Raw genomic sequence first — 27,310 nt, forward strand, 5'->3', positions numbered from 1 at the left:
TACTTGGAAAGCTCTGTTTATGGCTCTCTTGACCTAATCAAGATGATTCGGATGATGAGCTCTGTCAATGCTCGCTTCTGGCTGAACCGTGTGGGCGTGGCCAAATGGCGAATATAAAAAAGTTGCTCAACGGCGGCAACTACCAATTTTCTGTTGACACAATGGTATGAACGTACTTCATCGTAGAGACATGAAATTTGGTACACTTGTAGAGCTCACCAAAAGACTCAGAACTTACATTTAATGTTATAAGCCAACTATCACAGGAAGTCGGCCATTTTGTATTGAACGTCCATTTTTTACCTCGATTTTGACGTTTACAGCCTTCGTATTTGATCGAACTCCTCCTAGGGATTTCGATTGATCGGCTTCAAACTCGGTCAGTCTGATCATAAGGCATGTTTGATTTAAAGTTATCAAATTGGTGAGTTTTGGAGCATGTTGAAGGGGGGTTAGCAGGGGTCAAAGTTCACCTACTCGCCATGAAACACGAAACTCTTATATTTCCTATACAAAAACACAGAGAGGGACCAAACTTTCATTGATTGATCGTTATCGGGTGTCCTAAAATACCCTGTGGTGAAATTATTTTTTTAAGTAGGCCACGCCCCCTGAGAACAGGAAGTGTCATGTTTTACTGTGAACGGTCGCTATCTTAGCCCTTTGACCTAATCAACATGAAACTGTGTCCAGAGACAGAAGACATGTTGGTGTGTTGAGTATTCCAACCCCGACCGGCTGCGATGAAGCAGGTGGGCGTGGCGGCGTTGCGAACGCCGTCGAATTTCGTTTGGCTCTGAATTCCACAATTTCGGGCCCAGCTGCTCCAAACTCACTAGGATGGATCCTTATCCACCCACCGACAGGAATTCATAACAAAATTTGGTGGGCGTGGCCTAATTTATCTATAGCGACCCCTAGAGTATTTTAAATGAACAGCCCCAGGCCATGCTTTATCCTAGAATTACGAAACTTGGTACATATGTGTATCTTGTCAGGATGTACAAAAAAGTCTATTAGAGCCATGGTCGAAACCCAACAGGAAGTCGGCCATTTTGTATTGAAGGTCCATTTTGGACCTCGAGTTTGACGTTTACAGCCTTTGCATTTGATCGAACTCCTCCGAGGGATTTCGATTGATCGGCTTCAAACTCGGTCAGTCTGATCATAAGGCATGTCTGATTTAAAGTTATCAAATTGGTGACTGTATGAGCTTGCTGAAGAGGGGTTACCAGGGGTCAAAGTTCACCTACTCGCCATGAAACACGAAACTCTTATATATCCTGCACAGAAACTCACAGAGATACCAAACTTTAAATTATTGATCATCATTAGGTGTCCAAAAATACCCTGTGGTCAAATGATGACATCACTTAGGCCACGCCCCCTGAGAACAGGAAGTGTCATGTTTTACTGTGAACGGTCGCTATCTTAGCCCTTTGACATAATCAATATTAAACTGTGTCCAGAGACAGAAGACATGTTGGTGTGTTGTGGATTCAAGCCCTGACCGGCTGCGATGAAGCAGCTGGCTGTGGCGGCGTGGCGAAGTGACCTGTAACGCCGATGCCATACGTTTGCTTCTAGATTCCACATGTTTCGACCGAGCTGCACCAAACTTGGCCTGACTCATCCTGGTCTGATGCCTGACAATGCTATGTCATCATATTATGACGTCATCTAAGCCCCGCCCCCTCAGAATGAATTAGAGAGATCTTCTGTGTAATTACATAATAAACAGTCCATGTTCGTTGTTTGTAGGGCAATGCTGCCCTCTGCTGCCCACTGAAATAGTTTCATTATTTCAGTAATTCGACACCAGAGGGCAGCATTGCCCTACGGAATGAAAGTTCAATGTTGTAATGGAGGAAAAAATTTAATAATTTGTAATTCTAACACAAAAACTCACAGAGACACCAAACGTTCAGTGATTGATCATAATCGAGTGTCCAATAATATCCAATGGTCAAATGATGACATCACTTAGGCCCCGCCCCCTCGGAACAGGAAGTGCTATTTTTTTACTTGGAAAGCTCTGTTTATGGCTCTCTTGACCTAATCAAGATGATTCGGATGATGAGCTCTGTCAATGCTCGCTTCTGGCTGAACCGTGTGGGCGTGGCCAAATGGCGAATATCAGTCCCTCGCCATATTCATACGTTTGGCTCTAATTCACACATAGATCATCCGATTGGCGCCAAACTGGATATGTATGACCTTTGTTCACCTCTAAAGAGCCCAACGAGTTTGAAATGTAATTTGACTCCACTGCGCCCCCTAAGTTAATACATCGGCTCTGTCTCCTCGACGCATCGACCGATCTGCACCAGATTTTTTGACAGTCGTCGGGGAGCGCCGCCGAACGCATTCACGCGTGTCGCCCGGTGGACGGGCGGGGAAAATGCGCGACAGCTTCTGCGGCGGCTAGCGGGCGGCGGTGCTGGAAACTGCGGCAGAGCTTCTGCGGTGGGGAGCGGGCTGCGGCTCTGGAAAACGCGCGAGAGCTTCTGCGGTGGCCGGAACCCCCGCGGTGGCCAATAGGCCGGAGCGGCGCTTGCTGCGAGGGCCGCCCGAGGCTGCTTGCAGCTTTAATTAGGCCCGAGCAGCAAAGCGCTGCGAAGGCCTATTGTATCTGTACTGTTTATTATTATTATTACGATTCTTCCCACCTCTTCGTGTGCCTTTTTGGGGGCTTTATCATATTCAAAAACTCACCAAACTTGGCGGTCGCAACTAGAAAATTTAAAAATTTTGAATTTTAAGGTTGTCGCAAAAATCGCAAAAAAAATTGCTGAACGGCAGCAACTAGCAATTTTCTGTTGACACAATGGTATGAACGTACTTCATCGTAGAGACATGAAATTTGGTACACTTGTAGAGCTCACCAAAAGACTCAGAACTTACATTTAATGTTATAAGCCAACTATCACAGAAAGTCGGCCATTTTGTATTGAACGTCCATTTTTTACCTCGATTTTGACGTTTACAGCCTTCGTATTTGATCGAACTCCTCCTAGGGATTTCGATTGATCGACTTCAAACTCGGTCAGTCTGATCATAAGGCATGTTTGATTTAAAGTTATCAAATTGGTGAGTTTTGGAGCATGTTGAAGGGGGGTTAGCAGGGGTCAAAGTTCACCTACTCGCCATGAAACACGAAACTCTTATATTTCCTATATAAAAACACATAGAGGGACCAAACTTTCAGTGATTGATCGGCATCGGGTGCCCTACAATACCCTATGGTGAAATGATGACATCACTTAGGCCACGCCCCCTGAGAACAGGAAGTGTCATGTTTTACTGTGAACGGTCGCTATCTTAGCCCTTTGACCTAATCAACATGAAACTGTGTCCAGAGACAGAAGACATGTTGGTGTGTTGTGGATTCCAACCCCGACCGGCTTTGACATAGCAGGTGGGCGTGGCGGCGTGGCGAAGTGACCTGTAACGCCGTTGCCATACGTTTGGCTCTGAATTCCACAATTTCGGGCCCAGCTGCTCCAAACTCACTAGGATGGATCCTTATCCACCCACCGACAGGAATTCATAACAAAATGTGGTGGGCGTGGCCTAATTTCTCTATAGCGACCCCTAGAGTATTTTAAATGAACAGCCCTAAGCCATGCTTTAACCTAGAATTACGAAACTTGGTACACATGTGTATCTTGTCAGGACGTACAAAAAAGTCTATTACAGCCATGGTCGAAACCCAACAGGAAGTCGGCCATTTTAGATTGAAGTTCATTTGACCTCGATTTTGACGTTTACAGCCTTTGCATTTGATCGAACTCCTCCTAGGGATTTCGATTGATCGGCTTCAAACTCGGTCAGTCTGATCATAAGGCATGTCTGATTTAAAGTTATCAAATTGGTGACTGTCTGAGATTGCTGAAGGCGGGTTACCAGGGGTCAAAGTTCACCTACTCGCCATGAAACACGAAACTCTTATATATCCTGCACAGAAACTCACAGAGACACCAAACTTTCAGTTATTGATCATCAATAGGTGTCCTAAAATACCCTGTGGTGAAATTATGACATCGCTTAGGCCACGCCCCCTGAGAACAGGAAGTGTCATGTTTTACTGTGAACGGTCGCTATCTTAGCCCTTTGACCTAATCAACATGAAACTGTGTCCAGAGACAGAAGACATGTTGGTGTGTTGTGGATCCAAGCCCTGACCGGCTGCGATGAAGCAGCTGGGTGTGGCGGCGTGGCGAAGTGACCTGTAACGCCGATGCCATACGTTTGCTTCTAGATTCCACATGTTTCGACCGAGCTGCACCAAACTTGGCCTGACTCATCCTGGTGTGATACCTGACAATGCTATGTCATCATATTATGACGTCATCTAAGCCCCGCCCCCTCAGAATGAATTAGAGAGATCTTCTGTGTAATTACATAATAAACAGTCCATGTTCGTTGTTTGTAGGGCAATGCTGCCCTCTGCTGCCCACTGAAATAGTTTCATTATTTCAGTAATTCGACACCAGAGGGCAGCATTGCCCTACGGAATGACAGTTCAATGTTGAATTAAAAAGGAAAAAATTAAATAATTTGTAATTCTAACACAAAAACTGACAGAGACACCAAACCTTCAGTTATTGATCATTATCTTGTGTCCAATAATATCCAATGGTTAAATGATGACATCACGTAGGCCACGCCCCCTGACAACAGGAAGTCTTGTATTTTACTGTGAACGGTCGATAGCTTCTGCACCAAACTTTGCACGAGTGACGCTCGTGGGATCCTTGACGACCCTATGTCATCATATTATGACGTCATCTAAGCCCCGCCCCCTCGGAACAGGAAGTGCCGTTTTTTTCCTTGGAAAGCTCCGTTTATGGCTCTCTTGACCTAATCAAGATGATTCGGATGATAAACTCTGTCAATGCTCGCTTCTGGCTGAACCGTGTGGGCGTGGCCAAATGGCGAATATCAGTCCCTCGCCATATGCATACGTTTGGCTCTTATTCAGGCATAGATCATCCGATTGGCGCCAAACTGGATCTGTATGACCTTTGTTCACCTCTAAAGAGCCCAACGGGTTTGAAATGTAATTTGGCTCCACTGCGCCCCCTAAGTTAATAGATGGGTTGTATCTCCTCGACGCATCGACCGATCTGCGCCAGATTTTTCGACAGTCGTCGGGGAGCGCCGCCGAACGCATTCACGCGTGTCGCCTGGTGGATGGGCGGGGAAAACGCGCGACAGCTTCTGCGGCGGCTGGCGGGCGGCGGTGCTGAAAACTGCGGCGGAGCTTCTGCGGTCGAGAGTTGGCTGCGGCTCTGGAAAACGTGCGAGAGCTTCTGCGCTGGCCGGAACCCCCGCGGTGGCCAATAGGCCGGAGCGGCGCTTGCTGCGAGGGCCGCCCGAGGCTGCTTGCAGCTTTAATTAGGCCCGAGCAGCAAAGCGCTGCGAAGGCCTATTGTATCTGTACTGTTTATTATTAGGCCCGAGCAGCAAAGCGCTGCGAAGGCCTATTGTATCTGTACTGTTTATTATTATTATTATTACGATTCTTCCCACCTCTTCGTGTGCCTTTTTGGGGGCTTTATCATATTCAAAAACTCACCAAACTTGGCGGTCGCAACTAGAAAATTTAAAAATTTTGAATTTTAAGGTTGTCGGAAAAATCGCAAAAAAAATTGCTGAACGGCAGCAACTAGCAATTTTCTGTTGACACAATGGTATGAACGTACTTCATCGTAGAGACATGAAATTTGGTACACTTGTAGAGCTCACCAAATGACTCAGAACTTACATTTAATGTTATAAGCCAACTATCACAGAAAGTCGGCCATTTTGTATTGAACGTCCATTTTTTACCTCGATTTTGACGTTTACAGCCTTCGTATTTGATCGAACTCCTCCTAGGGATTTCGATTGATCGACTTCAAACTCGGTCAGTCTGATCATAAGGCATGTATGATTTAAAGTTATCAAATTGGTGAGTTTTGGAGCATGTTGAAGGGGGGTTAGCAGGGGTCAAAGTTCACCTACTCGCCATGAAACACGAAACTCTTATATTTCCTATATAAAAACACATAGAGGGACCAAACTTTCAGTGATTGATCGGCATCGGGTGCCCTACAATACCCTATGGTGAAATGATGACATCACTTAGGCCACGCCCCCTGAGAACAGGAAGTGTCATGTTTTACTGTGAACGGTCGCTATCTTAGCCCTTTGACCTAATCAACATGAAACTGTGTCCAGAGACAGAAGACATGTTGGTGTGTTGAGGATTCCAACCCCGACCGGCTTTGATATAGCAGGTGGGCGTGGCGGCGTGGCGAAGTGACCTGTAACGCCGTTGCCATACGTTTGGCTCTGAATTCCACAATTTCGGGCCCAGCTGCTCCAAACTCACTAGGATGGATCCTTATCCACCCACCGACAGGAATTCATAACAAAATGTGGTGGGCGTGGCCTAATTTCTCTATAGCGACCCCTAGAGTATTTTAAATGAACAGCCCTAAGCCATGCTTTAACCTAGAATTGCGAAACTTGGTACACATGTGTATCTTGTCAGGACGTACAAAAAAGTCTATTACAGCCATGGTCGAAACCCAACAGGAAGTCGGCCATTTTAGATTGAAGTTCATTTGACCTCGATTTTGACGTTTACAGCCTTTGCATTTGATCGAACTCCTCCTAGGGATTTCGATTGATCGGCTTCAAACTCGGTCAGTCTGATCATAAGGCATGTTTGATTTAAAGTTATCAAATTGGTGACTGCATGAGCTTGCTGAAGGGGGGTTTCCAGGGGTCAAAGTTCACCTACTCGCCATGAAACACCAAACTCTTATATATCCTGCACAGAAACTCACAGAGATACCAAACTTTAAATTATTGATCATCATTAGGTGTCCAAAAATACCCTGTGGTGAAATGATGACATCACTTAGGCCACGCCCCCTGAGAACAGGAAGTGTCATGTTTTACTGTGAACGGTCGCTATCTTAGCCCTTTGACCTAATCAACATGAAACTGTGTCCAGAGACAGAAGACATGTTGGTGTGTTGTGGATCCAAGCCCTGACCAGCTGCGATGAAGCAGCTGGGTGTGGCGGCGTGGCGAAGTGACCTGTAACGCCGATGCCATACGTTTGCTTCTAGATTCCACATGTTTCGACCGAGCTGCACCAAACTTGGTCTGACTCATCCTGGTGTGATTCCTGACAATGCTATGTCATCATATTATGACGTCATCTAAGCCCCGCCCCCTCAGAATGAATTAGAGAGATCTTCTGTGTAATTACATAATAAACAGTCCATGTTCGTTGTTTGTAGGGCAATGCTGCCCTCTGCTGCCCACTGAAATAGTTTCTTTATTTCAGTAATTCGACACCAGAGGGCAGCATTGCCCTACGGAATGACAGTTCAATGTTGAATTATAGAGGAAAAAATTAAATAATTTGTAATTCTAACACAAAAACTGACAGTGACACCAAAGTTTGAGTTATTGATCATCCTCGGGTGTAGAATAATATCCAATGGTCAAATGATGACATCACGTAGGCCACGCCCTCTGACAACAGGAAGTCTTGTATTTTACTGTGAACGGTCGATAGCTTCTGCACCAAACTTTGCACGAGTGACCCTGGTGGGATCCTTGACGACCCTATGTCATCATATTATGACGTCATCTAAGCCCCGCCCCCTCAGAACAGGAAGTGCCGTTTTTTTACTTGGAAAGCTCCGTTTATGGCTCTCTTGACCTAATCAAGATGATTCGGATGATAAACTCTGTCAATGCTCGCTGCTGGCTGAACCGTGTGGGCGTGGCCAAACGGCGAATATCAGTCCCTCGCCATATGCATACGTTTGGCTCTTATTCAGGCATGGATCATCCGATTGGCGCCAAACTGGATATGTATGACCTTTGTTCACCTCTAAAGAGCCCAACGGGTTTGAAATGTAATTTGGCTCCACTGCGCCCCCTAAGTTAATTCATCGGCCGTATCTCCTCGACGCATCGACCGATCTGCACCAGATTTTTCGACAGTCGTCGGGGAGCGCCGCCGAATGCATTCACGCCTGTCGCCCGGTGGACAGGCGGGGAAAACGCGCGACAGCTTCTGCGGCGGCTAGCGGGCGGCGATGCTGGAAACTGCGGCAGAGCTTCCGCGGTGGGGAGCGGGCTGCGGCTCTGGAAAACGCGCGAGAGCTTCTGCGGTGGCCGGAACCCCCGCGGTGGCCAATAGGCCGGAGCGGCGCTTGCTGCGAGGGCCGCCCGAGGCTGCTTGCAGCTTTAATTATTATTATTCTTACCCCCTCTTCGTGCGCCTTTTTGGGGGCTTTATCATATTCAAAAACTCACCAAACTTGGCGGTCGCGACTAGGCGGTTTAAAAATTTTGAATTTTAAGGTCGCTGCAAAAATCGCAAAAAAAATTGCTCAACGGCGGCAACTAGCAATTTTCAACGGAACCTTTGCAATTCATTTATTTCATCGTACAGACATGAAATTTGGTACACATGTAGAGCTCAAAAAGACATTCAGAATTTGGTATAGATTTCATAGTGCAACTATCACAGGAAGTCGGCCATTTTGTATAGAACGTCCATTTTTTACCTCGATTTTGACGTTTACAGCCTTCGTATTTGATCGAACTCCTCCTAGGGATTTCGATTGATCGGCTTCAAACTCGGTCAGTCTGATCATAAGGCATGTTTGATTTAAAGTTATCAAATTGGTGAGTTTTGGAGCATGTTGAAGGGGGGTTAGCAGGGGTCAAAGTTCACCTACTCGCCATGAAACACGAAACTCTTATATTTCCTATATAAAAACACATAGAGGGACCAAACTTTCACTGATTGATCGTCATCGGGTGTCCTAAAATACCCTGTGGTGAAATGATGACATCACTTAGGCCACGCCCCCTGAGAACAGGAAGTGTCATGTTTTACTGTGAACGGTCGCTATCTTAGCCCTTTGACCTCATCAACATGAAACTGTGTCCAGAGACAGAAGACATGTTGGTGTGTTGAGCATTCCAACCCCGACCGGCTTTGACATAGCAGGTGGGCGTGGCGGCGTGGCGAAGTGACCTGTAACGCCGTTGCCATACGTTTGGCTCTGAATTCCACAATTTCGGGCCCAGCTGCTCCAAACTCACTAGGATGGATCCTTATCCACCCACCGACAGGAATTCATAACAAAATTTGGTGGGCGTGGCCTAATTTATCTATAGCGCCCCCTAGAGTATTTTAAATGAACAGCCCCAAGCCATGCTTTAACCTAGAATTACGAAACTTGGTACATATGTGTATCTTGTCCGGACGTACAAAAAAGTCTATTAGAGCTATGGTCGAAACCCAACAGGAAGTCGGCCATTTTGTATTGAAGGTCCATTTTGGACCTCGACTTTGACGTTTACAGCCTTTGCATTTGATCGAACTCCTCCTAGGGATTTCGATTGATCGGCTTCAAACTCGGTCAGTCTGATCATAAGGCATGTTTGATTTAAAGTTATCAAATTGGTGACTGCATGAGCTTGTTGAAGGGGGGTTAGCAGGGGTCAAAGTTCACCTACTCGCCATGAAACACGAAACTCTTATATTTCCTATACAAAAACACAGAGAGGGACCAAACTTTCATTGATTGATTGTCATCGGGTGTCCTAAAATACCCTGTGGTGAAATTATTTTTTTAAGTAGGCCACGCCCCCTGAGAACAGGAAGTGTCATGTTTTACTGTGAACGGTCGCTATCTTAGCCCTTTGACCTAATCAACATGAAACTGTGTCCAGAGACAGAAGACATGTTGGTGTGTTGTGGATCCAAGCCCTGACCGGCTGCGATGAAGCAGCTGGGTGTGGCGGCGTGGCGAAGTGACCTGTAACGCCGATGCCATACGTTTGCTTCTAGATTCCACATGTTTCGACCGAGCTGCACCAAACTTGGCCTGACTCATCCTGGTCTGATGCCTGACAATGCTATGTCATCATATTATGACGTCATCTAAGCCCCGCCCCCTCAGAATGAATTAGAGAGATCTTCTGTGTAATTACATAATAAACAGTCCATGTTCGTTGTTTGTAGGGCAATGCTGCCCTCTGCTGCCCACTGAAATAGTTTCATTATTTCAGTAATTCGACACCAGAGGGCAGCATTGCCCTACGGAATGAAAGTTCAATGTTGTAATGGAGGAAAAAATTAAATAATTTGTAATTCTAACACAAAAACTCACAGAGACACCAAACGTTCAGTGATTGATCATAATCGAGTGTCCAATAATATCCAATGGTCAAATGATGACATCACTTAGGCCCCGCCCCCTCGGAACAGGAAGTGCTATTTTTTTATTTGGAAAGCTCTGTTTATGGCTCTTTTGACCTAATCAAGATGATTCGGATGATAAACTCTGTCAATGCTCGCTGCTGGCTGAACCGTGTGGGCGTGGCCAAATGGCGAATATCAGTCCCTCGCCATATACATACGTTTGGCTCTAAATCACACATGGATCATCCGATTGACGCCAAACTGGATATGTATGACCTTTGTTCACCTCTAAAGAGCCCAACGAGTTTGAAATGTAATTTGGCTCCACTGCGCCCCCTAAGTTAATACATCGGCTGTGTCTCCTCGACGCATCGACCGATCTGCGCCAGATTTTTCGACAGTCGTCGGGCAGCGCCGCCGAACGCATTCACGCGTATCGCCCGGTGGACGGGCGGGGAAAATGCGCGACAGCTTCTGCGGTGGCTAGCGGGCGGCGGTGCTGGAAACTGCGGCAGAGCTTCTGCGGTGGGGAGCGGGCTGCGGCTCTGGAAATCGCGCGAGAGCTTCTGCGGTGGCTGGAACCCCCGCGGTGGCCAATAGGCCGGAGCGGCGCTTGCTGCGAGGGCCGCCCGAGGCTGCTTGCAGCTTTAATTAGGCCCGAGCAGCAAAGCGCTGCGAAGGCCTATTGTATCTGTACTGTTTATTATTATTATTATTATTATTATTATTCTTATTATTCTTCCACCCAAATGAATTGCCTTTTTGGGGGCTTTATCATATTCAAAAACTCACCAAACTTGGCGGTCGCGACTAGAAAAATTCAAAATTTTGAATTTTAAGGTTGTCACAAAAATCGCAAAAAAAATTGCTCAACGGCGGCAACTAGCAATTTTCTGTTGACACAATGGTATGAACGTACTTCATCGTAGAGACATGAAATTTGGTACACTTGTAGAGCTCACCAAAAGACTCAGAACTTACATTTAATGTTATAAGCCAACTATCACAGGAAGTCGGCCATTTTGTATTGAAAGTCCATTTTTTACCTCGATTTTGACGTTTACAGCCTTCGTATTTGATCGAACTCCTCCTAGGGATTTTGATTGATCGGCTTCAAACTCGGTCAGTCTGATCATAAGGCATGTCTGATTTAAAGTTATCAAATTGGTGAGTTTTGGAGCATGTTGAAGGGGGGTTAGCAGGGGTCAAAGTTCACCTACTCGCCATGAAACACGAAACTCTTATATTTCCTATACAAAAACACAGAGAGGGACCAAACTTTCATTGATTGATTGTCATCGGGTGTCCTAAAATACCCTGTGGTGAAATTATTTTTTTAAGTAGGCCACGCCCCCTGAGAACAGGAAGTGTCATGTTTTACTGTGAACGGTCGCTATCTTAGCCCTTTGACCTAATCAACATGAAACTGTGTCCAGAGACAGAAGACATGTTGGTGTGTTGAGTAATCCAACCCCGACCGGCTGCGATGAAGCAGGTGGGCGTGGCGGCGTTGCGAACGCCGTCGAATTTCGTTTGGCTCTGAATTCCACAATTTCGGGCCCAGCTCCTCCTAACTCACTAGGATGGATCCTTATCCACCCACCGACAGGAATTCATAACAAAATTTGGTGGGCGTGGCCTAATTTCTCTATAGCGACCCCTAGAGTATTTTAAATGAACAGCCCCATGCCATGCTTTATCCTAGAATTACGAAACTTGGTACACATGTGTATCTTGTCAGGACGTACAAAAAAGTCTCTTGGAGCCATGCTCTAAACCCAACAGGAAGTCGGCCATTTTGTATTGAAGGTCCATTTTGGACCTCGAGTTTGACGTTTACAGCCTTTGCATTTGATCGAACTCCTCCTAGGGATTTCGATTGATCGGCTTCAAACTTGGTCAGTCTGATCATAAGGCATGTCTGATTTAAAGTTATCAAATTGGTGACTGTATGAGCTTGCTGAAGGGGGGTTACCAGGGGTCAAAGTTCACCTACTCGCCATGAAACACGAAACTCTTATATTTCCTATACAAAAACACATAGAGGGACCAAACTTTCTGGGATTGATCGTCATCGGGTGTCCTAAAATACCCTGTGGTGAAATTATTTTTTTACGTAGGCCACGCCCCCTGAGAACAGGAAGTGTCATGTTTTACTGTGAACGGTCGCTATCTTAGCCCTTTGACCTAATCAACATGAAACTGTGTCCAGAGACAGAAGACATGTTGGTGTGTTGTGGACTCCAACCCCGACCGGCTGCGATGAAGCAGGTGGGCGTGGCGGCGTTGCGAACGCCGTCAAATTTCGTTTGGCTCTGAATTCCACAGTTTCGGGGTGAGCTGCTCCAAACTCACTAGGATGGATCCTTATTGACCCGCCAACAGGAATTCATAACAAAATTTGGAGGGCGTGGCCTAATTTCTCTATATCGCCCCCTAGAATATTTCAAAAACTCAGCCCCAAGCCATGCTTTAGCTTAGAATTACGAAACTTGGTACACATGTGTATCTTGTCAGGACGTACAAAAAAGTCTCTTGGAGCCATGCTCTAAACCCAACAGGAAGTCGGCCATTTTAGATTGAAGTTCATTTGACCTCGATTTTGACGTTTACAGCTTTCGTATTTGATCAAACTCCTCCTAGGGATTTCGATTGATCGACTTCAAACTTGGTCAGTCTGATCATAAGGCATGTCTGATTTAAAGTTATCAAATTGGTGAGTTTTGGAGCATGTTGAAGGGGGGTTAGCAAGGCTCAAAGTTCCCCTGTGATCGACTGTGTAATACAAAGGGCTTTGTCATGTGTAGGGCAATGCTGCCCTCTGGTGTCGAATTACTGAAATAATGAAACTATTTCAGTAATTTCAGTAATTCGACACCAGAGGGCAGCATTGCCCTACGGAATGACAGTTCAATGTTGAATTATAGAGGAAAAAATTAAATAATTTGTAATTCTAACACAAAAACTGACAGAGACACCAAAGTTTGAGTTATTGATCATCCTCGGGTGTAGAATAATATCCAATGGTCAAATGATGACATCACGTAGGCCACGCCCTCTGACAACAGGAAGTCTTGTATTTTACTGTGAACGGTCGATAGCTTCTGCACCAAACTTTGCACGAGTGACCCTGGTGGGATCCTTGACGACCCTATGTCATCATATTATGACGTCATCTAAGCCCCGCCCCCTCCGAACAGGAAGTGCCGTTTTTTTACTTGGAAAGCTCCGTTTATGGCTCTCTTGACCTAATCAAGATGATTCGGATGATAAACTCTGTCAATGCTCGCTGCTGGCTGAACCGTGTGGGCGTGGCCAAATGGCGAATATCAGTCCCTCGCCATATGCATACGTTTGGCTCTTATTCAGGCATGGATCATCCGATTGGCGCCAAACTGGATATGTATGACCTTTGTTCACCTCTAAAGAGCCCAACGGGTTTGAAATGTAATTTGGCTCCACTGCGCCCCCTAAGTTAATACATGGGTTGTATCTCCTCGACGCATCGACCGATCTGCGCCAGATTTTTCGACAGTCGTCGGGGAGCGCCGCCGAACGCATTCACGCCTGTCGCCCAGTGGACAGGCGGGGAAAACGCGCGACAGCTCCTGCGGCGGCTAGCGGGCGGCGATGCTGGAAACTGCGGCAGAGCTTCTGCGGTGGGGAGCGGGCTGCGGCTCTGGAAACTGTGCGAGAGCTTCTGCGCTGGCCGGAACCCCCGCGGTGGCCAATAGGCCGGAGCGGCGCTTGCTGCGAGGGCCGCCCGAGGCTGCTTGCAGCTTTAATTATTATTATTATTATTCTGCCCCCCCAAAGAGGAGCCTTTTTGGGGGCTTTATCATATTCAAAAACTCACCAAACTTGGCGGTCGCAACTAGAAAAATTAAAAATTTTGAATTTTAAGGTTTTCGCAAAAATCGCAAAAAAAATTGCTCAACGGCGGCAACTAGCAATTTTCTGTTGACACAATGGTATGAACGTACTTCATCGTACAGACATGAAATTTGGTACACTTGTAGAGCTCACAAAAAGACTCAGAACTTACATTTAATGTTATAAGCCAACTATCACAGGAAGTCGGCCATTTTTTATTGAAAGTCCATTTTTTTCCTCGATTTTGACGTTTACAGCCTTCGTATTTGATCGAACTCCTCCTAGGGATTTTGATTGATCCGCTTCAAACTTGGTCAGTCTGATCATAAGGCATGTCTGATTTAAAGTTATCAAATTGGTGAGTTTTGGAGCATGTTGAAGGGGGGTTAGCAGGGGTCAAAGTTCACCTACTCGCCATGAAACACGAAACTCTTATATTTCCTATACAAAAACACAGAGAGGGACCAAACTTTCATTGATTGATCGTTATCGGGTGTCCTAAAATACCCTGTGGTGAAATTATTTTTTTAAGTAGGCCACGCCCCCTGAGAACAGGAAGTGTCATGTTTTACTGTGAACGGTCGCTATCTTAGCCCTTTGACCTAATCAACATGAAACTGTGTCCAGAGACAGAAGACATGTTGGTGTGTTGAGTATTCCAACCCCGACCGGCTGCGATGAAGCAGGTGGGCGTGGCGGCGTTGCGAACGCCGTCGAATTTCGTTTGGCTCTGAATTCCACAATTTCGGGCCCAGCTGCTCCAAACTCACTAGGATGGATCCTTATCCACCCACCGACAGGAATTCATAACAAAATTTGGTGGGCGTGGCCTAATTTCTCTATAGCGACCCCTAGAGTATTTTAAATGAACAGCCCCAGGCCATGCTTTATCCTAGAATTACGAAACTTGGTACATATGTGTATCTTGTCAGGATGTACAAAAAAGTCTATTAGAGCCATGGTCGAAACCCAACAGGAAGTCGGCCATTTTGTATTGAAGGTCCATTTTGGACCTCGAGTTTGACGTTTACAGCCTTTGCATTTGATCGAACTCCTCCTAGGGATTTCGATTGATCGGCTTCAAACTCGGTCAGTCTGATCATAAGGCATGTCTGATTTAAAGTTATCAAATTGGTGACTGTATGAGCTTGCTGAAGGGGGGTTACCAGGGGTCAAAGTTCACCTACTCGCCATGAAACACGAAACTCTTATATTTCCTATACAAAAACACATAGAGGGACCAAACTTTCTGGGATTGATCGTCATCGGGTGTCCTAAAATACCCTGTGGTGAAATTATTTTTTTACGTAGGCCACGCCCCCTGAGAACAGGAAGTGTCATGTTTTACTGTGAACGGTCGCTATCTTAGCCCTTTGACCTAATCAACATGAAACTGTGTCCAGAGACAGAAGACATGTTGGTGTGTTGTGGATTCCAACCCCGACCGGCTGCGATGAAGCAGGTGGGCGTGGCGGCGTTGCGAACGCCGTCAAATTTCGTTTGGCTCTGAATTCCACAGTTTCGGGGTGAGCTGCTCCAAACTCACTAGGATGGATCCTTATTGACCCGCCAACAGGAATTCATAACAAAATTTGGTGGGCGTGGCCTAATTTCTCTATATCGCCCCCTAGAATATTTCAAAAAATCAGCCCCAAGCCATGCTTTAGCTTAGAATTACGAAACTTGGTACACATGTGTATCTTGTCAGGTCGTACAAAAAAGTCTCTTGGAGCCATGCTCTAAACCCAACAGGAAGTCGGCCATTTTAGATTGAAGTTCATTTGACCTCGATTTTGACGTTTACAGCCTTCGTATTTGATCAAACTCCTCCTAGGGATTTCGATTGATCGACTTCAAACTTGGTCAGTCTGATCATAAGGCATGTCTGATTTAAAGTTATCAAATTGGTGAGTTTTGGAGCATGTTGAAGGGGGGTTAGCAAGGCTCAAAGTTCCCCTGTGATCGACTGTGTAATACAAAGGGCTTTGTCATGTGTAGGGCAATGCTGCCCTCTGGTGTCGAATTACTGAAATAATGAAACTATTTCAGTAATTTCAGTAATTCGACACCAGAGGGCAGCATTGCCCTACGGAATGACAGTTCAATGTTGAATTATAGAGGAAAAAATTAAATAATTTGTAATTCTAACACAAAAACTGACAGAGACACCAAAGTTTGAGTTATTGATCATCCTCGGGTGTAGAATAATATCCAATGGTCAAATGATGACATCACGTAGGCCACGCCCTCTGACAACAGGAAGTCTTGTATTTTACTGTGAACGGTCGATAGCTTCTGCACCAAACTTTGCACGAGTGACCCTGGTGGGATCCTTGACGACCCTATGTCATCATATTATGACGTCATCTAAGCCCCGCCCCCTCAGAACAGGAAGTACCGTTTTTTTACTTAGAAAGCTCTGTTTATGGCTCTCTTGACCTAATCAAGATGATTCGGATGATAAACTCTGTCAATGCTCGCTGCTGGCTGAACCGTGTGGCCGTGGCCAAATGGCGAATATCAGTCCCTCGCCATATGCATACGTTTGGCTCTTATTCAGGCATGGATCATCCGATTGGCGCCAAACTGGATATGTATGACCTTTGTTCACCTCTAAAGAGCCCAACGGGTTTGAAATGTAATTTGGCTCCACTGCGCCCCCTAAGTTAATACATGGGTTGTATCTCCTCGACGCATCGACCGATCTGCGCCAGATTTTTCGACAGTCGTCGGGCAGCGCCGCCGAACGCATTCACGCGTGTCGCCCGGTGGACGGGCGGGGAAAACGCGCGACAGCTTCTGCGGCGGCTGGCGTGCGGCGGTGCTGGAAACTGCGGCGGAGCTACCGCGGTGGGGAGCGGGCTGCGGCTCTGGAAAACGCGCGAGAGCTTCTGCGGTGGCCGGAACCCCCGCGGTGGCCAATAGGCCGGAGCGGCGCTTGCTGCGAGGGCCGCCCGAGGCTGCTTGCAGCTTTAATTAGGCCCGAGCAGCAAAGCGCTGCGAAGGCCTATTGTATCTGTACTGTTTATTATTAGGCCCGAGCAGCAAAGCGCTGCGAAGGCCTATTGTATCTGTACTGTTTCTTATTATTATTACGATTCTGCCCCCCTCTTCGTGTGCCTTTTTGGGGGCTTTATCATATTCAAAAACTCACCAAACTTGGCGGTCGCAACTAGAAAATTTAAAAATTTTGAATTTTAAGGTTGTCGCAAAAATCGCAAAAAAAATTGCTGAACGGCGGCAACTAGCAATTTTATGTTGACACAATGGTATGAACGTACTTCATCGTAGAGACATAAAATTTGGTACACCTGTAGAGCTCACCAAAAGACTCACAACTTACATTTAATGTTATAAGCCAACTATCACAGAAAGTCGGCCATTTTGTATTGAACGTCCATTTTTTACCTCGATTTTGACGTTTACAGCCTTCGTATTTGATCGAACTCCTCCTAGGGATTTCGATTGATCGGCTTCAAACTCGGTCAGTCTGATCATAAGGCATGTTTGATTTAAAGTTATCAAATTGGTGAGTTTTGGAGCATGTTGAAGGGGGGTTAGCAGGGGTCAAAGTTCACCTACTCGCCATGAAACACGAAACTCTTATATTTCCTATATAAAAACACATAGAGGGACCAAACTTTCCCTGATTGATCGTCATCGGGTGTCCTAAAATACCCTGTGGTCAAATGATGACATCACTTAGGCCACGCCCCCTGAGAACAGGAAGTGTCATGTTTTACTGTGAACGGTCGCTATCTTAGCCCTTTGACCTAATCAACATGAAACTGTGTCCAGAGACAGAAGACATGTTGGTGTGTTGAGCATTCCAACCCTGACCGGCTTTGACATAGCAGGTGGGCGTGGCAGCGTGGCGAAGTGACCTGTAACGCCGTTGCCATACGTTTGGCTCTGAATTCCACAATTTCGGGCCCAGCTGCTCCAAACTCACTAGGATGGATCCTTATCGACTCACCGACAGGAATTCATAACAAAATGTGGTGGGCGTGGCCTAATTTCTCTATAGCGACCCCTAGAGTATTTTAAATGAACAGCCCCAAGCCATGCTTAAACCTAGAATTACGAAACTTGGTACACATGTGTATCTTGTCGGGTCGTACAAAAAAGTCTCTTAGAGCCATGCTCTAAACCCAACAGGAAGTCGGCCATTTTAGATTGAATTTCATTTGACCTCGATTTTGACGTTTACAGCATTCGTATTTGATCGAACTCCTCCTAGGGATTTCGATTGATCGGCTTCAAACTCGGTCAGTCTGATCATAAGGCATGTCTGATTTAAAGTTATCAAATTGGTGACTGTATGAGCTTGCTGAAGGGGGGTTACCAGGGGTCAAAGTTCACCTACTCGCCATGAAACACGAAACTCTTATATATCCTGCACAGAAACTCACAGAGACACCAAATTTTCAGTTATTGATCAACAATAGGTGTCCTAAAATACCCTGTGGTGAAATTATGACATCGCTTAGGCCACGCCCCCTGAGAACAGGAAGTGTCATGTTTTACTGTGAACGGTCGCTATCTTAGCCCTTTGACCTAATCAACATGAAACTGTGTCCAGAGACAGAAGACATGTTGGTGTGTTGTGGATCCAAGCCCTGACCGGCTGCGATGAAGCAGCTGGGTGTGGCGGCGTGGCGAAGTGAACTGTAACGCCGATGCCATACGTTTGCTTCTAGATTCCACATGTTTCGACCGAGCTGCACCAAACTTGGCCTGACTCATCCTGGTGTGATACCTGACAATGCTATGTCATCATATTATGACGTCATCTAAGCCCCGCCCCCTCAGAATGAATTAGAGAGATCTTCTGTGTAATTACATAATAAACAGTCCATGTTCGTTGTTTGTAGGGCAATGCTGCCCTCTGCTGCCCACTGAAATAGTTTCATTATTTCAGTAATTCGACACCAGAGGGCAGCATTGCCCTACGGAATGACAGTTCAATGTTGAATTATAGAGGAAAAAATTAAATAATTTGTAATTCTAACACAAAAACTGACAGAGACACCAAAGTTTGAGTTATTGATCATCCTCGGGTGTAGAATAATATCCAATGGTCAAATGATGACATCACTTAGGCCACGCCCCCTGAGAACAGGAAGTGTCATGTTTTACTGTGAACGGTCGCTATCTTAGCCCTTTGACCTAATCAACATGAAACTGTGTCCAGAGACAGAAGACATGTTGGTGTGTTGTGGATTCAAGCCCTGACAGGCTGCGATGAAGCAGCTGGCTGTGGCGGCGTGGCGAAGTGAACTGTAACGCCGATGCCATACGTTTGCTTCTAGATTCCACATGTTTCGACCGAGCTGCATCAAACTTGGCCTGAGTGATCCTGGAGGCTTGCCCGTCAATCCTACGTCATCACATTATGACGTCATCTAAGCCCCGCCCCCTCGGAACCGGAAGTGCCGTTTTTTTCCTTGGAAAGCTCTGTTTATGGCTCTCTTGACCTAATCAAGGTGATTCTGTGTTGGATGACAGATAGGAAGTTGGTCTCGCTTGCTTTAAAGTGCCAAGAGTTTTCAATGGCGGCAACGCCGTTCGTATACGTTTGCCTCTACATTCCACATATTTTGACCGAGCTGCATCAAACTTGGCCTGAGTGATCCTGGAGGCTTGCCCGTCAATCCTACGTCATCACATTATGACGTCATCTAAGCCCCGCCCCCTCGGAACCGGAAGTGCCGTTTTTTTCCTTGGAAAGCTCTGTTTATGGCTCTCTTGACCTAATCAAGGTGATTCTGTGTTGGATGACAGATAGGAAGTTGGTCTCGCTTGCTTTAAAGTGCCAAGAGTTTTCAATGGCGGCAACGCCGTTCGTATACGTTTGCCTCTACATTCCACATATTTTGACCGAGCTGCATCAAACTTTGCCTGAGTAATCCTAGTGGTATACCCGTCGATCCTACGTCATCATATTATGACGTCATCTAAGCCCCGCCCCCTCACAACAGGAAGTGCCATTTTTTCCCTTGGAAAGCTCTGTTTATGGCTCTCTTGACCTAATCACGATGATTCGGATGATAAACTCTGTCAATGCTCGCTGCTGGCTGAACCGTGTGGGCGTGGCCAAACGGCGAATATCAGTCCCTCGCCATATGCATACGTTTGGCTATAATTCACGCATGGATCATCCGATTGGCGCCAAACTGGATATGTATGACCTTTGTTCTGCTCTAAAGAGCCCAACGGGTTTGAGATGTAATTTGACTCCACTGCGCCCCCTAAGTTAATACATCGGCCGTATCTCCTCGACGCATCGACCGATCTGCACCAGATTTCTTGACAGTCGTCGGGGAGCGCCGCCGAACGCATTCACGCGTGTCGCCCGGTGGACGGGCGGGGAAAATGCGCGACAGCTTCTGCGGCGGCTGGCGGGCGGCGGTGCTGGAAACTGCGGCAGAGCTTCTGCGGTGGGGAGCGGGCTGCGGCTCTGGAAACCGCGCGAGAGCTTCTGCGGTGGCCGGAACCCCCGCGGTGGCCAATAGGCCGGAGCGGCGCTTGCTGCGAGGGCCGCCCGAGGCTGCTTGCAGCTTTAATTATTATTATTCTTACCCCCTCTTCGTGCGCCTTTTTGGGGGCTTTATCATATTCAAAAACTCACCAAACTTGGCGGTCGCGACTAGGTGGTTTAAAAATTTTGAATTTTAAGGTCGTTGCAAAAATCGCAAAAAAAATTGCTCAACGGCGGCAACTAGCAATTTTCAACGGAACCTTTGCAATTCATTTATTTCATCGTACAGACATGAAATTTGGTACACTTGTAGAGCTCAAAAAGACATTCAGAATTTGGTATAGATTTCATAGTGCAACTATCACAGGAAGTCGGCCATTTTGTCTTGAACGTCCATTTTTTTCCTCGATTTTGACGTTTACAGCCTTCGTATTTGATCGAACTCCTCCTAGGGATTTCGATTGATCGACTTCAAACTCGGTCAGTCTGATCATAAGGCATGTTTGATTTAAAGTTATCAAATTGGTGAGTTTTGGAGCATGTTGAAGGGGGGTTAGCAGGGGTCAAAGTTCACCTACTCGCCATGAAACACGAAACTCTTATATTTCCTATATAAAAACACATAGAGGGACCAAACTTTCACTGATTGATCGTCATCGGGTGTCCTAAAATACCCTGTGGTCAAATGATGACATCACTTAGGCCACGCCCCCTGAGAACAGGAAGTGTCATGTTTTACTGTGAACGGTCGCTATCTTAGCCCTTTGACCTCATCAACATGAAACTGTGTCCAGAGACAGAAGACATGTTGGTGTGTTGAGCATTCCAACCCCGACCGGCTTTGACATAGCAGGTGGGCGTGGCGGCGTGGCGAAGTGACCTGTAACGCCGTTGCCATACGTTTGGCTCTGAATTCCACAATTTCGGGCCCAGCTGCTCCAAACTCACTAGGATGGATCCTTATCCACCCACCGACAGGAATCCATAGCGATATTTGGTGGGCGTGGCCTAATTTCTCTATAGCGACCCCTAGAGTATTTTAAATGAACAGCCCTAAGCCATGCTTTAACCTAGAATTACGAAACTTGGTACACATGTGTATCTTGTCAGGACGTACAAAAAAGTCTATTACAGCCATGGTCGAAACCCAACAGGAAGTCGGCCATTTTAGATTGAAGTTCATTTGACCTCGATTTTGACGTTTACAGCCTTTGCATTTGATCGAACTCCTCCTAGGGATTTCGATTGATCGGCTTCAAACTCGGTCAGTCTGATCATAAGGCATGTCTGATTTAAAGTTATCAAATTGGTGACTGTCTGAGATTGCTGAAGGGGGGTTACCAGGGGTCAAAGTTCACCTACTCGCCATGAAACACGAAACTCTTATATATCCTGCACAGAAACTCACAGAGACACCAAACTTTCAGTTATTGATCATCAATAGGTGTCCTAAAATACCCTGTGGTGAAATTATGACATCGCTTAGGCCACGCCCCCTGAGAACAGGAAGTGTCATGTTTTACTGTGAACGGTCGCTATCTTAGCCCTTTGACCTAATCAACATGAAACTGTGTCCAGAGACAGAAGACATGTTGGTGTGTTGTGGATCCAAGCCCTGACCGGCTGCGATGAAGCAGCTGGGTGTGGCGGCGTGGCGAAGTGACCTGTAACGCCGATGCCATACGTTTGCTTCTAGATTCCACATGTTTCGACCGAGCTGCACCAAACTTGGCCTGACTCATCCTGGTGTGATACCTGACAATGCTATGTCATCATATTATGACGTCATCTAAGCCCCGCCCCCTCAGAATGAATTAGAGAGATCTTCTGTGTAATTACATAATAAACAGTCCATGTTCGTTGTTTGTAGGGCAATGCTGCCCTCTGCTGCCCACTGAAATAGTTTCATTATTTCAGTAATTCGACACCAGAGGGCAGCATTGCCCTACGGAATGACAGTTCAATGTTGAATTAAAAAGGAAAAAATTAAATAATTTGTAATTCTAACACAAAAACTGACAGAGACACCAAACCTTCAGTTATTGATCATTATCTTGTGTCCAATAATATCCAATGGTTAAATGATGACATCACGTAGGCCACGCCCCCTGACAACAGGAAGTCTTGTATTTTACTGTGAACGGTCGATAGCTTCTGCACCAAACTTTGCACGAGTGACCCTGGTGGGATCCTTGACGACCCTATGTCATCATATTATGACGTCATCTAAGCCCCGCCCCCTCGGAACAGGAAGTGCCGTTTTTTTCCTTGGAAAGCTCCGTTTATGGCTCTCTTGACCTAATCAAGATGATTCGGATGATAAACTCTGTCAATGCTCGCTTCTGGCTGAACCGTGTGGGCGTGGCCAAATGGCGAATATCAGTCCCTCGCCATATGCATACGTTTGGCTCTTATTCAGGCATAGATCATCCGATTGGCGCCAAACTGGATCTGTATGACCTTTGTTCACCTCTAAAGAGCCCAACGGGTTTGAAATGTAATTTGGCTCCACTGCGCCCCCTAAGTTAATACATGGGTTGTATCTCCTCGACGCATCGACCGATCTGCGCCAGATTTTTTGACAGTCGTCGGGGAGCGCTGCCGAACGCATTCACGCGTGTCGCCTGGTGGACGGGCGGGGAAAATGCGCGACAGCTTCTGCGGTGGCTGGCGGGCGGCGGTGCTGAAAACTGCGGCGGAGCTTCTGCGGTCGAGAGTTGGCTGCGGCTCTGGAAATTGTGCGAGACCTTCTGCGGTGGCTGGGACCCCCGCGGTGGCCAATAGGCCGGAGCGGCGCTTGCTGCGAGGGCCGCCCGAGGCTGCTTGCAGCTTTAATTATTCTTATTATTCTTCCACCCAAATGAATTGCCTTTTTGGGGGCTTTATCATATTCAAAAACTCACCAAACTTGGCGGTCGCGACTAGAAAAATTCAAAATTTTGAATTTTAAGGTTGTCGCAAAAATCGCAAAAAAAATTGCTGAACGGCGGCAACTAGCAATTTTCTGTTGACACAATGGTATGAACGTACTTCATCGTAGAGACATGAAATTTGGTACACTTGTAGAGCTCACCAAAAGACTCAGAACTTACATTTAATGTTATAAGCCAACTATCACAGGAAGTCGGCCATTTTGTATTGAACGTCCATTTTTTACCTCGATTTTGACGTTTACAGCCTTCGTATTTGATCGAACTCCTCCTAGGGATTTCGATTGATCGACTTCAAACTTGGTCAGTCTGATCATAAGGCATGTTTGATTTAAAGTTATCAAATTGGTGAGTTTTGGAGCATGTTGAAGGGGGGTTAGCAGGGGTCAAAGTTCACCTACTCGCCATGAAACACGAAACTCTTATATTTCCTATATAAAAACACATAGAGGGACCAAACTTTCACTGATTGATTGTCATCGGGTGTCCTAAAATACCCTGTGGTGAAATGATGACATCACTTAGGCCACGCCCCCTGAGAACAGGAAGTGTCATGTTTTACTGTGAACGGTCGCTATCTTAGCCCTTTGACCTCATCAACATGAAACTGTGTCCAGAGACAGAAGACATGTTGGTGTGTTGAGCATTCCAACCCCGACCGGCTTTGACATAGCAGGTGGGCGTGGCGGCGTGGCGAAGTGACCTGTAACGCCGTTGCCATACGTTTGGCTCTGAATTCCACAATTTCGGGCCCAGCTGCTCCAAATTCACTAGGATGGATCCTTATCCACCCACCGACAGGAATTCATAACAAAATTTGGTGGGCGTGGCCTAATTTATCTATAGCGCCCCCTAGAGTATTTTAAATGAACAGCCCCAAGCCATGCTTTAACCTAGAATTACGAAACTTGGTACATATGTGTATCTTGTCAGGACGTACAAAAAAGTCTATTAGAGCTATGGTCGAAACCCAACAGGAAATCGGCCATTTTGTATTGAAGGTCCAATTTGGACCTCGACTTTGACGTTTACAGCCTTTGCATTTGATCGAACTCCTCCTAGGGATTTCGATTGATCGGCTTCAAACTCGGTCAGTCTGATCATAAGGCATGTTTGATTTAAAGTTATCAAATTGGTGACTGCATGAGCTTGCTGAAGGGGGGTTACCAGGGGTCAAAGTTCATCTACTCGCCATGAAACACCAAACTCTTATATATCCTGCACAGAAAATCACAGAGATACCAAACTTTAAATTATTGATCATCATTAGGTGTCCAAAAATACCCTGTGGTGAAATGATGACATCACTTAGGCCACGCCCCCTGAGAACAGGAAGTGTCATGTTTTACTGTGAACGGTCGCTATCTTAGCCCTTTGACCTAATCAACATGAAACTGTGTCCAGAGACAGAAGACATGTTGGTGTGTTGTGGATCCAAGCCCTGACCGGCTGCGATGAAGCAGCTTGGTGTGGCGGCGTGGCGAAGTGAAATGTAACGCCGATGCCATACGTTTGCATCTAGATTCCACATGTTTCGACCGAGCTGCACCAAACTTGGCCTGAGTCATCCTGGTGTGATACCTGACAATGCTATGTCATCATATTATGACGTCATCTAAGCCCCGCCCCCTCAGAATGAATTAGAGAGATCTTCTGTGTAATTACATAATAAACAGTCCATGTTCGTTGTTTGTAGGGCAATGCTGCCCTCTGCTGCCCACTGAAATAGTTTCATTATTTCAGTAATTCGACACCAGAGGGCAGCATTGCCCTATGGAATGAAAGTTCAATGTTGTAATGGAGGAAAAAATTAAATAATTTGTAATTCTAACACAAAAACTGACAGAGACACCAAAGTTTGAGTTATTGATCATCCTCGGGTGTAGAATAATATCCAATGGTCAAATGATGACATCACGTAGGCCACGCCCTCTGACAACAGGAAGTCTTGTATTTTACTGTGAACGGTCGATAGCTTCTGCACCAAACTTTGCACGAGTGACCCTGGTGGGATCCTTGACGACCCTATGTCATCATATTATGACGTCATCTAAGCTCCGCCCCCTCGGAACAGGAAGTGCCGTTTTTTTCCTTGGAAAGCTCTGTTTATGGCTCTCTTGACCTAATCAAGATGATTCGGATGATAAACTCTGTCAATGCTCGCTGCTGGCTGAACCGTGTGGGCGTGGCCAAACGGCGAATATCAGTCCCTCGCCATATACATACGTTTGGCTCTAATTCACACATGGATCATCCGATTGGCGCCAAAATGGATATGTATGACCTTTGTTCTGCTCTAAAGAGCCCAACGGGTTTGAGATGTAATTTGACTCCACTGCGCCCCCTAAGTTAATACATCGGCCGTATCTCCTCGACGCATCGACCGATCTGCGCCAGATTTTTTGACAGTCGTCGGGGAGCGCTGCCGAACGCATTCACGCGTATCGCCCGGTGGACGGGCGGGGAAAATGCGCGACAGCTTCTGCGGCGGCTGGCGGGCGCCGGTGCTGGAAACTGCGGCGGAGCTTCCGCGGTGGGGAGCGGGCTGCGGCTCTGGAAAACGTGCGAGAGCTTCTGCGGTGGCCGGAACCCCCGCGGTGGCCAATAGGCCGGAGCGGCGCTTGCTGCGAGGGCCGCCCGAGGCTGCTTGCAGCTTTAATTTTCTTTTACTCTTGTTGTTTTTTTCATCTCCTTTACCTTATTTTATCTATGTTTAGTCAAATAAAAGTATGGGATTTTTTTTGCTGTTGGACACAATTCTCAGAGTCAGTGAGTTGTTTTAATTCTCAGAGTCAGTGAGTTGTTTTAATTCTCAGAGTCAGTGAGTTGTTTTAATTCTCAGAGTCAGTGAGTTGTTTTAATTCTCAGAGTCAGTGAGTTGTTTTAATTTTTTGTCAGCTACCTTTAACACCCAGTCGTTCTTGTCTGCTATGGCTTTTATGTCACACTAGAGATTGATTTGCAGAATGAGATTAACGCTCTGAGAAAATAGCCCTCATTAAGCAGCTCACAACACAGAAAGCAGAGCGTTTACCTCATACCTTTCACCGTTTTTCTTTGCTATTCTCTCCGACTCATTATTTTTCTGCCTGCTTCAGTTATTCGAAGGTTAGAGTCTGCGAGCTGTAAAATCAGGAGAACAGCTTGATGTTTCGCTGCATCAACTTTTAACTTCAGAACCACAATGTGCTGATCCTCCTGGTCTGCGTTTTTTTTGCAAACTTACTTTTGCAGCTCAGAGATTCAGTTTGTCCCTGCTGTTCCTTGTTAGGCCCTGATGCAACCAAGGATCCATGTTTGAGAGTTCGCTGTCCTCCTCACAAAGTGTGTATCAGCCATGACTTCCAGACCGCCATCTGCACTAATAACAAGCAACCTTCACACAGGTAAGAGTCGGTCGGACTACATTTTGAATATAAAGCAGTATAAAAAAATACTAAGAACATTTAGCTGCAAATGATAAAAATTGTTTTATCTACAAACACTGAACACTGGATGTTTAGATGTTCATTTGATGAACAGTAAAGCTTTGTGTAGCTTTTTTTTTTCTTTCCAGTGTTTTTAGAATAAACATTTCTGAAAATAATTTACAATAATAATTACCTTCACTTGACGTTTTGTTTTTGTTTTCTAATGACTTTATTATAGACCGAAGGTTGAAAATTGGGTCAACATTTTGGCAAGGGAAGCTAAAGGGTTTCTTATCAAATCCAATATGGCTGCCTCACACATATTGTATAAAATTTGGAGGCTGCAATAAATAACATTCATTCGAGTTTGTCTCTCTAATCA

The 27,310-nt window shown here is 46.0% G+C and overlaps 1 protein-coding gene across 1 annotated transcript in view; it reads left to right on the forward strand.

The window, feature by feature from the left end:
• The window catches only part of spock1 (SPARC (osteonectin), cwcv and kazal like domains proteoglycan 1), a 193,269-nt gene that overhangs the window by 137,401 nt on the left and 28,558 nt on the right, over window positions 1-27,310 (forward strand). Inside the window, 1 exon segment of the mRNA XM_032555366.1 lies at window positions 26,790-26,904. Within this exon segment, the coding sequence (XP_032411257.1) occupies window positions 26,790-26,904 (115 nt within the window).

The sequence above is a fragment of the Xiphophorus hellerii genome, chromosome 23, assembly GCF_003331165.1.
Source record: "Xiphophorus hellerii strain 12219 chromosome 23, Xiphophorus_hellerii-4.1, whole genome shotgun sequence".
Taxonomy (NCBI): Eukaryota; Metazoa; Chordata; class Actinopteri; order Cyprinodontiformes; family Poeciliidae; genus Xiphophorus; species Xiphophorus hellerii.